This window comes from Ammodytes marinus (assembly GCF_949987685.1).
Source record: "Ammodytes marinus genome assembly, chromosome: 14".
Classification (NCBI taxonomy): Eukaryota; Metazoa; Chordata; class Actinopteri; order Uranoscopiformes; family Ammodytidae; genus Ammodytes; species Ammodytes marinus.
In genome coordinates, this window is record NC_137218.1 from 21640852 (window position 1) to 21657518 (window position 16667).

At 40.0% G+C, this 16667-nt stretch overlaps 1 protein-coding gene across 1 annotated transcript; it reads right to left on the reverse strand.

Moving 5' to 3' along the window:
- Positions 1-122: 122 nt before the first annotated feature.
- On the reverse strand, positions 123-15140 carry ammecr1 (AMMECR nuclear protein 1). Its single transcript, XM_080041385.1, has 6 exons — positions 14426-15140; positions 7586-7696; positions 6215-6329; positions 5763-5853; positions 5569-5665; positions 123-5149 (listed from the first exon to the last, which is right to left on the reverse strand). The coding sequence occupies exons 1-6, from the start codon at positions 14908-14910 to the stop codon at positions 5035-5037; spliced, it is 1014 nt and encodes a 337-aa protein (XP_079897511.1). The 5' UTR covers positions 14911-15140; the 3' UTR covers positions 123-5034.
- Positions 15141-16667: the final 1527 nt, after the last annotated feature.

Sequence of the window (16667 nt, forward strand, 5' to 3'; positions counted from 1 at the left end):
CACAGGTCATTCACACTAGTTTTAAATGTTAAAATGACAAACTAAAAATATAGATCAAATACTGTATGTGTGGGTGTGCGTGCTGAAATAAAAAGGAACGGACACACATTTTCTCTTTTCAGTTGATTTTGTATTTTTTTATTGAATAAATGATTTTAAAAGGTAATAACAATGTTTAAAACTACATTATCTTCACAGCCATTGCTTACATATCCCGATAACCCATCTATATATATTCTTTCAACCCTCCCCATTTCTTTTTTTTTTTTGCTAATTTCCTTTTTCTTCAGTTTTTTTTTCCTGTTTTTTTTTCTTTTGGAGTCATACTATCATAATAAATGCCAATTTCAAGTTGCGTCACACTAACAGCAATTCAATAGGAAAGGAGGAAGGGTCTATCTCTACAGGGGATGGATTTGGAGTTCCCAGTTCATATTTTTCCATCAACATTTTTCAAGTTACTAAAGCAGAGGAGAGAAAAAAAAAGATCCAAAAATCTGCAAGGAAATGAAATAAAAGTTGGTATGAGGAGTTACACCAGGCAACCCTCCCAGCCCATCAGGCCACTGCAACAGAAAAAAGTCATTTTGTACAGTGACACGTCTTAGAAGTCAGTGTCTCAAAATTCAGAACATAGAAAACCACTAAAATAATTTTGAAACTAGATCCAAAATATTCTTTTGAAAAGAATTTATTTTGATGTACAAAAACAGTCATTTTCTTTTTTATTTGCTTTTTTAAATAGTTTTTTTTAATAAAAGTTTCAAACACAATTTTATTGTAGTTCTTATTTCCTTTGTCATTATCATTATTATTATTGATTCATTTATTCTTTTTTTCCTTTTTCTTTTTTTTTCTTTTTTATTATTCTATCAGTGCGATTGTATACCAGTGCAGCTACTGGGTCCAGAGTAAAGAAAACAGGCTTTTTCATCTTTAATGGCATAAAAAATAAGGAAAAATCCATCTTTTATACAAAGTATAACTGCTGGTCTTTAGGGAAAAAAACATTTATAAACCCATAAAGCTAGGAGGCACAACATGGGATTTTCATTTTTGTAAATTATAGCAATAATAATAATTATAATAATCCTAGTAATAATAATAATAATAAACAAAACAAGTAACAACAATTTGCAACCATTTTGACCATCGTTGAAGCCACGTACGGCTTCAGAGATAGACAAATTGGTTCGCTTCATAAGTCTAGACAGTCGAGTTCTCGCACACAAAAAATAGACATAAAGAACATTTTGTCAAATGCAGGGGTGTCATTTGAAAGGACAGGAAGCCAGGCCTTTTAGAGCAGCATTTGGGCATGGCCGCTGGCATCTTTGGTTCAGTCAAACATACGAAGGTAACATGAGCTTGAGCATTCCACGAAATATGAGAATGACCACAGGAATGCTGAGGCTGAACTCTAACCCTGGTATGGAACCAAAACACAATCTGCTACAACAAACTGCACAGGTCGTTCCTTAATATCCCATGAGGTATCAATGCTTTAAAACAGTTTATCAGTACAGAAGCAGGACTGTAATCTGCGTGTTCTACGATTAACATTAACTCTTTGTCCGGTTAAAGGAGATGCTTACATGCTATATAGTTTAAAGGGAGGGCTGTAAAAGCCCTCGACAACAGGACCGTCACAGATGATGTCAAACCATTCAGCAGCTAAAGGAAAAACGGAGGATGTGCTCGGAAAGAGCAGCATCCAATCTTCCGGGAGACGACCACTATTACTGCCAATGTCTAGCGAACGACACACATCACACCTTGACAAACTAGGCCATGAGGTTGGGCCACAGTGTGGGGAGTAATCGAGGGGAAACGAGGCTATGTGTGACTTCCTGTCCTTTCAAACCTGCAGGGGTGTTGACTTGCACTGGTAAGAAAAAGAAAAAAAAGTACACCTGTTGAACAGATCTGCATATATCAAGGATAGTAAAAGGTAACACATGAGATTTTCTCTTGATATATCGCCGTAAGATTGTAATAACGACCATTGACAGTACATTCTGTAGCCCCTATGACAGGTTTGCTGCAGGGACTTTTCCTTCTTTGTTATGTGTAAGAATATCAGTCTGTTTTTCCCATAGGGAATTGATCCCAAAATCACCCACATTGGACTTCATGAAAGCACAGTTTCTCGGGGCTACTGTTTCTTTCAGTGAGACACATTCCTTCAGAATTAAAAATGTGCCGCCATAACGCATTTCACCACAATACTGAAGAGAAAACCTCACATGCAGCATCTTTAAGTATGATATGATCAATGAGTCCGCATGACCAGTCACGAGCTGTGACCACCCCAATATGAGGTCCGATAGCACCATATTTGTCTTTTAAATCTCTTAATGGTTAATAAAGAGCGTCTAAGCCATAGATCAAGCATATCATGGATAAAACCATAGGTCTCATACTCATACATACATGCAACCAAAATACATTGCATGTGTATACAAAGACATATGTAAAAGAGCATGGTCAATTTGGTTTTGCAGCAGAAAAATTCAGGTTGTGCTGTATTGAATGGGCAAGGAAATGAAGTCCTGACTGTTCCTCTTTTGATGTAGTGTACGAGTCATGAACACCTACACTTTATGAGAATTGAGAAGTGTCTTCCCATGGTTTAAACATGTAGGGTAACACCACAGTGACCGACATTTTTTTAAGATAATGTGAGTGTATGTGGGGCTTTCAAAAATGAAAGAATTAAGGGTCAGCAGCTGGGTAAGACATGAGCAAACAGGAGACCACAGCCATACAAACAAAGTATTAGCGATAGCATTCCAGTTAGAAAAGCATGATCTGAGGCCCTTTCCTTCACTGTGGTGTGAACATGGAGCTGGGTCAGAGGAACACTCAGGAGCATCATCTACTTGCCCACCATTTGTTAAATCATTCATTTAAGGCAACACAACTTAAATATGGGTCATTTAGGGTTACTGTGGATGTGTCAGTGCCAAAAGCCCTTGACGTTTTGCATAAAGAAAAAAATTAACCTGTCAGTTCGTAAAGGCTGTTACGAAGAAAGATGTTGGTCAAGTAACAAGATCCTCTCAAAAATTCCAGTTAGCAAAACAAAAACTAAAAATGAACCCAAAGCAAGCGGATCACACCATGATCTTCAACAGTTCAAACATTCTGAAGAGTAAATCCAACTATGCTAGTGTGTGTGGACGTGACTCACGGCGAGTAATGTTTGGGATGGGAAATGGCTTCTTTAGTCCTTATAAAGCCTTGGCTTAATATTTGTAGACCTTAACTGCAAGCCGTCCGGCCCCATGCGGAGACTCTGTTCTAACTTAAGTCAACTGCGTTTGCTCTAACCTAGTGCCAAACAGCTGACAAAACATACCACAAAGCCGAGCATTTTCCCGTGCTGTGGACACAGATCAACGGGATCTGACAAAACAGCAGTGTTAAGAGGAGTATAGTGCTGGTGCGGTTTCAGCGACTTAACCAACCGGCTGCATTGCTGCGAGTGCTTGACAATCTAAAGAGCACAATGACATGCACTTCTAAATGACACAAACATGTTAATTAGATCAGTTCCTTTGTGCGTCGAGTGTTGTGTCTTCATTCAAAATGACAATTTGAATACATCAAAAGTTTGTGGACGAGTGACAATGGTTAGCTATAATATGAAAAAGGCAAGACAAGGTTTCCACGACGACAATATACAAGACATCCGACGAATAACTGAAACCGCCGGTTTCGACTAGCATTCAGTGAAGCAGCCTTTGCCTGAGGCTTGCCGATGTACATTTGCATTCAGGAGGTTGAACACCCACTATATCAAAGCTTACCAGTTAAGGGGCACCCAAAGCAAACACTTCAAGCCGTACATCGGACCACTCTTGCAAAGAGTGGGATAAAAAGAGAATATGGCTTAAAGTAGTTATAGCATGTCCCCGTTTAGTGGCTCCCTGCCAGTAAACTCAGAAAGCATCACACAGTACATTTAAATGAAATCACTGTTCATGCACAACCTTTTTTTTCCCCCCTAGGGACCCGTTACACGTGCTCCCTTTCTCCAATGCAGGGAAAATCCACTTGCAGTCCATTTTACAAAGATACTTTAATAATCATCTGCGCTGACATGATTATCCTCAGGCAAAATGGCTTCCTCCACAATCGCCTTACATTTGAAACAGAAAGAGGGAACATAGCTGTAAGCTCTAGCCAAACAATTGCAGTTCAAGGTTTACAGGTTCCACCACAAAAACACTACAAATACTTAGGAGGAAGTTTCCAGGTAAAATCCAATTTCTAATGAACTTTTTTTCATCTGGTGGCAAACCAATATCTATATCCACACACAGAAACACACACACGATCGTGAGCTCAAACAATAAACACTAAGGGCACCACAATCCTATTGTATATACTTGGAGTATACAGATCCCAATATATAGTTCCAACTACAACACTACAAGAGTTTACAAGGCTTATCAACCCCAAAAGTCAATCTTTTTATTTCTTTTTTGAGAGGAATCAGAATAGAGACGACACAGCCTTTGGAAACTGCAGTTGCCTTGCTACATGGTTTACATGTCTGGATAGTAAAATAAAGAAAAAGGGAAAAAATAAGACAATTTCTTAGATGTAATAATTGTAGCAAAGCTTAAAAAATAGAAGCGTGAGAAAAATTCACCCAAAGAGATTTCCTTCCATCCACAGAATCAAACACCTGATTAAGTTTGCTGAAAATTTGTGAGATTAATAAAATCTAGTATTTGTTAATTTTTTTCAAAATATGAATGAAGGGGATTATAGATATAGGTTTACGTATGCTGCAAAATCTTAACCACAGGCAAAGAAAAAACAAACGCGTGGATTTCTTGCCATAATCAAATGATGCTTCGTTGCCACCCGTTGCCATGTCAACGTCTGGGAGACGGCCAGCATGGCAACGGAAACTATCATCATAAAATGGTACAGTAGTAGAAATAGCTAGACCAGGAAGGGGCGGGCTCTCCTGGGAAAAGGTCCGCGGAGAGGTCCAGTGATTGGTCATGCGGCTCGCTGTCAGGAATAATGGTTGTAGGGTGGCAGAGGGTGCCCAATGCCGTTCTGGTAGTGATGGTGCTGGCGGTGGGCGATGTACTCGGCATAACCCATTGTCATCTTCTCGCTACGGTACCTGGGAAAGAGAGAGGGTGTGAACCAGCTATGATGACCTCATGTCTTTCTAACTCTACATCTCCAAGCATTTTTAACCCCATTGTCAAACTTGAAGTCTTTAGAGGCCTCAAATGACATAAGTGGAGACTTATTTTTTTTCTTTAACATGGATCTGGAGACACAGGGGCTTTGTATAACTTTTTCCTCTATGCAGTTGTATTCCACCACCCAAGTCCTGGAAACAGTTCCCTTTTACCAACACTGGCTTAGATCCCATACATGACCGTACACTTTTCCGTTTAAAACTCATTATGACTTTCTAATAAAAAAAAGTTCAGGTCTACCAATTCTGCTTGGTTGTCCAAACGTTCAACACTAGTGACATACAAATATAACAGTTTGTCTGTAGGTATTTTTTTACAGTGAGAGTAATCTTACCTGGTTAACTTAATGGTCTTCCTGAAGTCATTTGTGATGGGAGCTTTGTAACCTCCCTTTCGTAGTAAGGAATCTATGGTTTGAATGTGGTCCCAACCTTGATAAAGTAAGAGGGAAATGTCTTCAGATATTGCTTAAAATCCACATGTAGCGCAACATTACAATAGCCTTAAAGGCCAGATTGTTGGGGTCACCTTGCTCCTTTGCAACCTCTGGTAGGTAGGTGGCGGTGCGCTTTGATCCTTTTTCATTGTAAAACTCTATCCTAATACCGTGAACACCCACCTAGAATTCAAGACAGGCAAGACAAAGAAACAAAGTATTTTTAACACCTTCATCACTCGGATTATGGCAGAGGTGTAAACAAAACAACAAGAAATTAAGCCATTATAGAGAGCTGTTACATTTTACAATGTTTCTGCATTTGTTCTAACAGGTTGCCCTTCTAGCTTATGCTGAAGCTAATGGGGATCTAAATAAACAAACAGCATGGTTGGAATTTCAATTCAATTCCAATATCTTTAGTCTTGAAAAAAACTAACTCTGGAGGAGCTGTTCAGCATTACAAGCAGACACCTGTGAACAATAATTTAAGTTTGGAAGCAACAGTTTTTACAAACAGTTTTTAGCAAACCGTCTCTCTTACCTCCCAGTCAAGGTAATCACCAACGTCTTCAAAGTTGGTGAGAAGAGACACTGAGCAGAAGAGACGAGGCAGCTCATCCCTTGTCATAGGGGGGAAGCGGCTGTCTTTAAGGGCACTGCAGACATAACAATCACAAAGAAAAGACCATTACAAAAGGTGATTTATTAGTGATTTAGCAACGTTTAGTATCACAAGGATAGGGTGAAGACAATGTAGGATTTGATAATGCAATGCACATTAAAAAAAAAATATTGAGGGCAAATTTCCAAATAAACTTTTATGTGATGAATGATTGGCATGGCCTTTTCTCCAATGTAGATCACTTATGGACATGCAGAAGCCAGCGTGGTTGCAGCATGGCTCAGTGCTGTTTGTAATGTGCGTCTCTGTACACAAAAGCACTACTCAGCTGTGTGTGTTTAAGAGGTGCTAGTTAGGGATTTCTACATTTGGGTTTTACGGAGGGCCTTGTTCAAATTGAAAGACTTGCTCTTTTCTTCTCTAAATATATTTTTTTTGAATCGATGTCACTGTTTAGTATCAAAATAAAGGCTTGGGTTCAGTTCAATACTCAGAGCTGCCATAGTGCTCCCTTTGAAGACTAGTAATGTAAATATCGGTTAAATTAATATTGAATTTAGATTTCTAAAATCGATAAACTTGCCCACCAAAGCCAAGTGGTGCCCAACCAGCGTTTAACCCACCAGCAGTACGATCCACTCATCCTTTCAGATCAACCAGCAATGTGGTTTTAACCCGCGTCACTCTGTCTGGAAAGACTGCCCGATACAACTACACAAGGACTTTTTATTATGATCACAACTTTACAGTTTGGAATTAAAACATTTTTACAATAGTCCATACATTACAGGTTAAGTAACGTTATCAATACATTTCATTTGTGTCACTGCCTGTCCCTCTTAATGTTAGTTCCTGGTCATCAAGACTGAACTAATGATTTTAGCATCTTACTACATCATCCCTAGTGTTCGTCAGACTGTTTAAGAAAAATGCTGACAGATATACAGTGTAAAAAACCCTGTCCTGTTTATTTTGTTTTATTATAAACTTTAACAGAAGACCTTAATGGAAAAACTGACTTATGGACATTTATCACTTTGGGGCCTGGGATCAAACAGAAACACACAAAGTTACAGCAAGTTACATAAATAAAAGAAAACTTAAATAAATACTATTACAAATAGTTGGCCTGTGCATGACTGCCATGTTTTACTATAATTGGTTAATTGTGGCTCATGTCGTTGTCTCAATCCCAGTACGGGAGAAAACGTTTTCTAAACAATAATGCTCTGTCAAAGGATGTGGTCTACAGCTCTAAAACATTGACAATAACTTTGTGTTGTTGCTTACCTGGTAAGGGTGTACTCCCTGAGTCCTGAGTGCAGATTCATGGCAGAAAATGTACCTATACAACCCCTCAACCGCTTGTCTCTGCCTATTTTCCATGTGACAAACAGCGGGCTGAAAAACAACAACGGAGGACCATGTTAGTGCAGTTGAACGTTAATAACGTGAACACCAGAAGGGTATTTCTGTAGTATGTTAAAGTTGGTGAACAGCACACATTGACAATTAGTTTGGTCTTAGTAAGCCACAGTTGGTATACACATTTGGAAACATTGGCACTATTGATAATTACACCACAATGGATCAGCTTTCATCCAAGGCTGCAGGCTTTTTTTCATAGCATAGAGCCATCTGTCCACTCGAGACTGGATAACCCACTTTTATTTGAAAAAGATTACTTTCTACGCTTCATAGAGTTTTAGGGATTTTCCAACTGTTTTATTGTAAAACAGAGTCTTCGGGTAAACAACGATAGCGTGCAATTTAGTCAGGGAACAAATGGATTACATGGAGAATTTCTGACAAAATCACATATCAAAATCTATCACTCCATTGATAAAAATGTGTTAATGACAATTACTAACCCCAATAGAATACTGCATAACAGAAGCAACAGTCCTTAAGAAGAGCATATGATTAGAACAGTTTAAAAAAGGTACACTATATGGACAAAGTTTTGGGCCACACCTTAATCCTAGAATGTTGGCGTTTCCTTCAGTCCTATTTCCACAGGTGTATAACATCAAACACCTAGCCATGTGTTCTGCCTTTGCAGACATTATTGAAATAATGGGTTGTTCTAAATAGCTCACTGAATACAAGTGGGGTACTGTAATAGAATGCCACTGTTGAAAAAAGTTAGTTTGTGATATTTCTCCCCTTCTCCTTTTTGCATGTGTGAGAGGTTGTGAAAGATATTTTCTGTTCAAGCATGATTGACTGTGCCTCAGTGCACAAGGCAATATCCATTAAGTCCATAGTTGGATGAGGATGGTGTGAAAGAACTAGACTGGCCTGCACAGAGCCCTTGCCTTAACCCTATCCATCACCTTTGGTAAAAACTAGAACTGAAATTGTGAGGCAGGCCTTCTCAGCCAACATCAGTGTCTGACATCACAAATGCTCTTCTGGATGAGTGGCCAAAAGTACCCACAGACACACTCAAATCTTGGAGGATTTTGAATGGGATGACATAAAAGCTCCTGATGGTGTAATGTGTTTAGGTGACCCAATACTTTTGATAATATATTGTATCATCTGGATTAGCATACGTTTATTGAATTAAGCACTCCTGAGACCATTCCTCAATATTGTGACAGTGTAGGGAGATATCACAGTGGATCAAAACCAGGGAGGGAGAAAAAAATAAAAGGGCATGATTACCACAGTTGAATGCAAATAATGATCAAGAGCCTTTCCATACCAGATAACTGTCTTGTTTTCCACTCAGCTGTCTGAACAAATACACATCCGTTTTAATCAATACAGCGGTCTACACTGTGTGGATAACTGATTATATCAAGCTTTACTGCAACCAAGTCTCCCTTTATGCTTCACTGTATTGTCTTCCACAAAACTGCATTTGCCCATCTCACACATGAACTCCTGAACACATGAATCTGACCCAGAGAATGTTCGGATCTACCCATTCAAAATTATCCGTTGGGGACACGTTAAAAATATGCTAAAAATACTCCGGGTAATTTGGCAGAGGGGCTCTGTCTGGACTTGTGAGACTATTTCTGTGTGGGCCTGAACTTCCATATGCTTGTGGATATATTCATCCCTCCAGTTTGTGAAAATTTTCGTTGTCGACGTTTTAAATTACTTTTCTTTTTCATTTTTGGACATTTGTGTTTTCATAGTGCCAGTTGCGCGATAACGATATGCCCCATATTCACAGTGCATGTGTGAGAGGTGCTATAGATTACATTTTGGGTTGTGAACACTGACAAGACACTTTTGAGCACACTGCAGCACACTGCAGCACTGTGAATGAAATGTGTTCATTCACAGGAGCCACTGTGACAATGACGAACTGCTTCTGAACTGGTTGCTCAACAGCAAATAGCAGTTCGCAGTTAAATCCTCACCGTGTAAAAGTAAATCTGATTTCCTGATTTATGGTCACTTTCCAAACAAAGGTCTCTCGAATGCCATGTCACATACCAATGCAGGGTGCCCCACTACTTTACCCCTTAATATGAGCACAAGTTCAATTTTAAGAGATACAATACTACTTTGATAGTATATTACAGTTTACTTGTTTTTTTCCTGACAATCATGACAGAGAGACTTATTTAACTTTACTCTTTTCTTTACCCACATTAATTTACTTTATTTTTTAAATGGACCAGTATAGGAGCTTTTATGTTTTCTCTAGGAACAACAGATACAGCAAAGTTTGGTGATCTTCTCTCACTTTACTCATTAAAACTGAATGTGTGTAAATTAAACTTTGTAAGAAGAAAGAGGAGAAAATGAGTGTTTCCCTTGTGAATACATTTTCAATACCAGAACCAATACTGGTACTTCAACTTTGACACTAGCTCGTACACAATATATATTAAGTCTCAAGTCAGAATTGTATGGAAGAGTATTTGGGCCATGGGAGAGAAAAAATAGGATAGGAAGTTTTTTTTCCCCCATCATGCACTTCAGGAAAAAAATCTAAATGTTGAGAATAAAGACGAAATACAATGCGGAGAGAATAAAGACAAAATACAATTATGAGAATAAACTCGACGGTTCAAGACTGCGGTAAAGTTGGAAAGATGTTGATGGATTCGAACTTCTGGGATCAATAAGTCTTTTAAATGCTATAAAAACACAAACGATGCACCTTTGCTAAGGGAGACTGTGCTACAACCTCATTATTAATGAAACCTGACGACCTCATTGTTTGACTTACAACTGCACTGCACTATATAAGAGTGAATAGATTGTAAAATGTTTGCGTCTGTGTTTCCCTTTGTAGACTCCCTGTTCAGTAAACATGAGTTTGAAGCCTATTGTCTGCCCAACAAAGATGCATCGTTATTGCTGCCTAAAACTTCAAATCTGTCAACACTTTTCCAACTTTCATGAAGTCTTAATCTGTCAAGTTCATTCTCAATGTTGTATTCCGTCTATAACCTCGACATTGTATTTCGTCTTTATTCACAACATTTTTATTTCCACTTTATTCTCGAAGTGCACAATGAAAAAAATAACTTCCACCAGTTTTGCCTCTCCCGTGGTCCACGTTTGTCATCTTCCATAGAATTGCAATACTCCTTGAAGTAAAAAAAAAATAAGTTCAATTTAACAAAAAGAAATATACATGAGACTCTTTGAACAGATCTTACATTTTATTTTTAGCTTCTTTACATATTGAACAACTTTTTTTTTTCTTTTTTTTTTTACAAAATCAAAAACAAAGTTTCAAATTCTGATTCAATGAAGTACCAGTTATTCAAAAAATTAAGTTACAAAAGAACAAACCATTATTGCTACAGCTCATGGGTGCAAAGTGTTGAAGTGGTGTCTAATGTTCACGTGACTTTGAAGTCTTACAGATGTTTCACCCACCGGTTCCTCAGAAAACATTAGCATCCCAACTGTCCTGTGGCTTCATTTTACCTTTCCCACATAATTACCCCCCTTCTTAACCATTGAGGAAAGGCTGGGATCTTCCGGTGTCGTTTTCAAAATCCACCGGGGCAAAAGGAAAGATTGCTCTTGTTCACCATCTGGTAGCACAAACGATAAGAGAACATGCTTCAACAAGATAACATGGTTGTTAGCTAGATGTTACTTTCAAAAGTAGATTTTTACATTTCAGTTGTTTCTTTAGCCGACTGTAGCTACAAAATTAAAGTAGGTTAATAAACACATATATATTAGCTAATATAACATTACTCATAACGTTAACATTACCCCACCAATTAACAATAGCGTCCTTATCAAGTTATACAACCATTCAACTAAAACTTCAACTAAAATTATTTTACAAATTTATGCTGACATACCTGCAGCAGGGCTTACTCATCCATAGGTCTTCTTTCAGTCAAAATGAAGCAAAACGTTTTAAAATGTACCGTATTGTCACAGCTGTCAGCTAGGGGGTAACACACACACATTTTTTAAGGTGATTCACAATTGCTTTGGGTACACCATTATGACTTAAAAAAAAATCCAGATAAGAAATACAGGTAAGTATATTCATTACCACCGTCTCAAAAAAGAAAAAAAAGTCAATGATTTAAGGCACCAAATTGTTAATTGGCTACTTTTGCAGAGAACTGTGTCTATGTCAAATGCTGTGAGTTTTTGTTTTAACATTTCGATTAAATCTGACAATGCCCCCAAGTGAAAGACATGCCCAGGACACCACCTATCATAAGTAGGAGTTTCTCAAAACCTGTGGGAGATTTCAAATTGGTGGACATTGGCCTCCCACATTCCTAGTCTTGATTGGCTGTTTGGGTTGTAAAACTTGGTTACACATGGTGAAGATTAGTCACAATCCCAGTGTGCTCACCCATTAAGACTGACAAGCTAAAAATTAATTTCGAATGGGGTTTATTTCTCTACAGGGTTTTCAAAGTTTAAATATTGCAGGAATATTCCATATGCCAAGCAAAAATAAACAGTCTTTGCTGAAGGAAGTTGCCAACAATTGACAGTGTTCGAAAAATTGGATTGACTAGTTATATAGTTATTTGTTCAATTAACATATGCTGATTAGTTATGATCAATCAACATTACTTACAATATATAAGCCACTATTGTCTTTCAGAATGTCAGCAGCAAACACTCCATTTAATTAAACAACATGTGAAATATGAGCTTCACGCTTGACTAGGAACAGCAATTTCTTTGCCCAGCAGGTACCATGGGATTTGACAAATTGTTGTCCCATTCCTGATTAGACATGTCAGGTCCTCACACCCTCTTGCCATGATGCACTTATCCTGATTAGAGAGGTGACGTCATTTAACGTTTATGAAGGTTTAATGCTTGATGCGGACATTGGGTCTGGGCCTTGGAACATGGGGTTCAGGGTTTTTTTTAAGGTTATCACACAGACCAGACATGATGATTATGATTTGTGTGTGTGTGAGAGTTATCAATGGCAACACTAATCTGTTCTACCAGGCTAGTATGTGGCAACACTGAGATAATACTATAAGAGAGGATCGAGAAAATATTCTATGATCTCACACATTTGCGTAGTGTTCTGTTCAGATGTGGACAAGGAATCAGGAATGTCTGACAAAGAATTCACTCCAAAAGCAACATTTCAAAATATTCATTCATCATTCATTATGGTCTCTCTCTCTAAATGCAAATAGAGCCTTTTAGTAAGAGAAAGGGAATTTGTGAATTAGGGGATGATTTCCATAACTGACATAGAAAACACCGTTGTAGTGTTGAAACCATTTACAGAAATACACAACATTTTCAACAAATGTGCATTTGAAAAGTAAGAGCACTTTATTTTAGTGTCTGCAATGCATGTTGAAGTGCAAGAATACTGCACACTTTAGCTGACAGTAGAAAGGCACATAAACACAATCCAGGGAGTTCCTGAGCTTATTTTTCATGCATTTTAACATGGTCCTTGTCAATAAATCCCTCTAAAGTTTCTTAACCCGTTACAAACCGATACACTGGATAAATCAGCCATGGCTGCAATTCCTAACAAGCCCCCACAGCCTCAAAATGTAGGTTAAACGCCTGCAACGTCAGATGGTGTCACGTTACAATGCTTACATTAGGTGGGGTTAATACGTTCACTGCAGGGCGCATGATCCAAGTTAAAATGTAGAAAATATACATTTAATAATCCTATGGTTGAATAGGTCCACAAATGTAATGTTAAGTAAATGCTTCAAATGTTTGAACATTGTGTTTGAAGCAGTAGTTTAACACTACCAGTGCTGGGTTGTTTTCTTCATTACATATCTTTATAAGAACCTCCTTTTCTTTGTTGGTTGATGCTATCTTTAGGTTGTTCTTGTTAGTTTCCCTTTAATCGTCATATCACTAACCACACAGGAACAGCTATAATACGAGAATACACCTACCTGACCGTGATGCTACAGAGACGTTTTCGCATAATTACCATTGAATTAATTGCTACAAGCTTATTTGTGCCTCGGTGCTAAGCTAATGTAGCTAATGTAGCTTATCGCTGACCAAGCTAACCCTGGTAGGAGGCAACCCAGAGTTCAACGAGGGCAATTTAAGAGATTAAAAATACAAACGTTAGCTTTTGATGTGTTTATGTTCTGGAAGTTAAATTGTCAGCATTGACAAGCAAATCTGCTGCTGTCAAACGAAAAAAATAATCGATGTTCTCTTGCTCGTTCCTCTCTCTTCCTTTTAGCTGAAGTGTCAGCGGCTCTCTGCTATTAGCGGCTAGCTAAAAGGCTTTGCTAACGTTAGCCGGTGATACTCGAGTTGGACAAACTGTACCGCAAAAAAATAAAAATATCCGAAGAGCGACTGGAAATCCAAAAGTGACACCATTCAGTTATATGTAACATAGTTAGATAATATTGTCTCAAATCTTTCATTGTAAAGTTTGTTAGGTCCTTTGCAGCTGGAGGCCGGTGCAGACAGTCTCCCCGACCAGGCCCAAATTCCAAGTTAGACACATTAAGCTGTGATCGCTACGTTTTCTGTTAATTTCACTATGAGATAAATGTTGTTTCGATGTGACAGTTTGCGCCCTTAACAGTTAAAGAGAATCCACGGGGGAACCCGTCAAGAATTTCTCAAAAAAGACATGTGTTTCTAGACTAAAACAATGAGCTTTCACATGCAGCAAAAACAACAAAAGACACCAATACTCACTAGGGATCATTTGTAAACCTGGGTGTTCTCGGAGGTTGGTATCCGTACAGATGGCAATAAAGCACGTCAAAACAGAAGCAGCACATCTCCGCTGAGACGACCATCTTTCTGAGGCCACTTCCCGAACCAGGTCCCGAGCTGAGATTCGGAGAGAGGCCGGACGAAGTGTAACCGGCCGGTGCTGGGGACAGAGCGTTCGTGCCGCCGCCGCTGCTGCTGCTACTACTGCTGCTGCTGCCACTAACGCTACCCCCGGGTCCCCCCAGGCCGTTGACTCTGCTCACGTTTGCCGCTGCTGCCACGGTCGCCGAGGAGCCAATCCCCAACTCCGAGCCACAATGTCCGGTTCCTGCCATCCCGCTTCCCGCCCCCACCCCGCCAGGACCCCCCGAACCGGGCGATCCCGACAGTTTCTGCTTCTTCACCCCGCAGCACCCAGCCGCCATCTTGGAACAATCTGCACCGACACACCGCTTCCGACCCATAACCGTCACCGCGGGAAGGGTGGGGGGGAACGCCGACCAGACGTAGAAATCCCACTGCGTTGATACGTAGGACGGACAAGAACACTCCACTTTCACTCCTTTTTTATTTTTTTGTCGGACGACGAAATAACCGATGTGGTGAGAAGAAGAAGACTGCAATGTCACCCTTGCGTTGCCTTTAAAAACGCGTGACTTTGCTACGCAAAATCCATAGCTGGATAAGCGCTTTTTCCACGGGTAGTCAGCCAGTCCAGCTTTGGACCTCGGTGTTCCAGTGGATCACCGATAACGTTAAAGTCCCAGACCAATATATTCACCCCCTTCTCCCTAACACGACACCGTCTGAGGCGATCTCTGTAAGGTTACCCGTAAACATACAAGTTCAGGGAGTGCACGGTCCAAACAGGCCGCAGATGACAGTTGTGTTCTTGCGGTCCAGATGTGTAGAAGCCGACAGCCAGTGCGCTGTAGTAGCCCCGCAGCACAGCTCTCCGAGTGGAAGCCGGGAGCTTGAGTACGCAGCACCCATATAAGCTTCAGCACAAATTGCGCACAGTGTCTTGGGTAGCGTTGCTCCTCATTGCACAGGCGTTGTTGTTTGCTACTGCCTCACGAACTTCTAATTACAAAACAGGCCCAGTAGCCTATGTTGGAATTCCAGACGCTGGGATAACGCAGAGTAAAATGGCATCTGACAATGCGGGGTTTGGCATGGCACAGTGAAACGCGTCAGAACCACCGAGCAAGTCATTTCAGTAACGTTGGCACACAGTTTGCACCTGCATGATGGCTGTTCTTGGACCGGGTAGTTTTTTTGGGGGGGATCAATCTCAATAACAGCCCCGCGTCAAACGTAGAGCTGAAAGTTTTTCAGTAGCCTACAGGTTTGTTTGGAGGCTGTCATCCGTGTGTGGGGGTACATAAAGCCTATAAGAGCATTCTAGTCCGCGAGCCGTGAGAAATCCTCCGGGTATGGCAACCCCTCGCTCCGCACCAGTCTCTCAGCTGCTACCATTCAGTGCTGTTCGGGTAAAAGCCCTGTGATCAGTCTGTGGGCATCGGTGTCGTAGGCACTCCGGGAGAAACCGGATTCACAGAATGTGGTTGCGCACAGTTCCTACACTTAATGCGTAACTTCTCCTCCGGGCTATCAAATTTGCAATTCAGAAGAAATCAACGGTGCTGTGGAAGCATGCGCGCCCACGACAACGTCCATACGCGTGCATGCGTGCGTTCATGGAGCAAAAAAAGTAGCCTACTGTTATCCCTAGGCTATAAAAGGCAGAGAGCTAGAGTGCTTTTTCTTCTGTTTTCTTTTTCTTTAGATTTGTTCTTAACTTTGAATGCTATAAGATAATTGCCAATGTCATTGTATTTATAGGCTACGTGGTGATAGGGCCTATAGGCTAGGCCTAGCCTATATCTTGGAGTAAGCTTCACTGTGGGTTAACATAGAGCTTACATAAACTAGGTGCTTTATTTTACAACAGATAGGCTTAGGCTACTTCATTAATCCCTGAAGGGAAATACAGATGGTTCCTGAATATTCCCAATGGTATGGCTCACATGAAGTCGTTTAGGCATATCAGCAGTGTTCAGTGCCGCTTGGATCCCTGTCCAACTCCAACACATTCATACACCTCCTACCTAATTAGTCAGACATAAAACCTTCAGTAAAGAGCAGGGGCCACCGTCAAAATGACAGTGATGAATACACACACACACACACACTGCTGAATCAGCTGATTGTGACCATG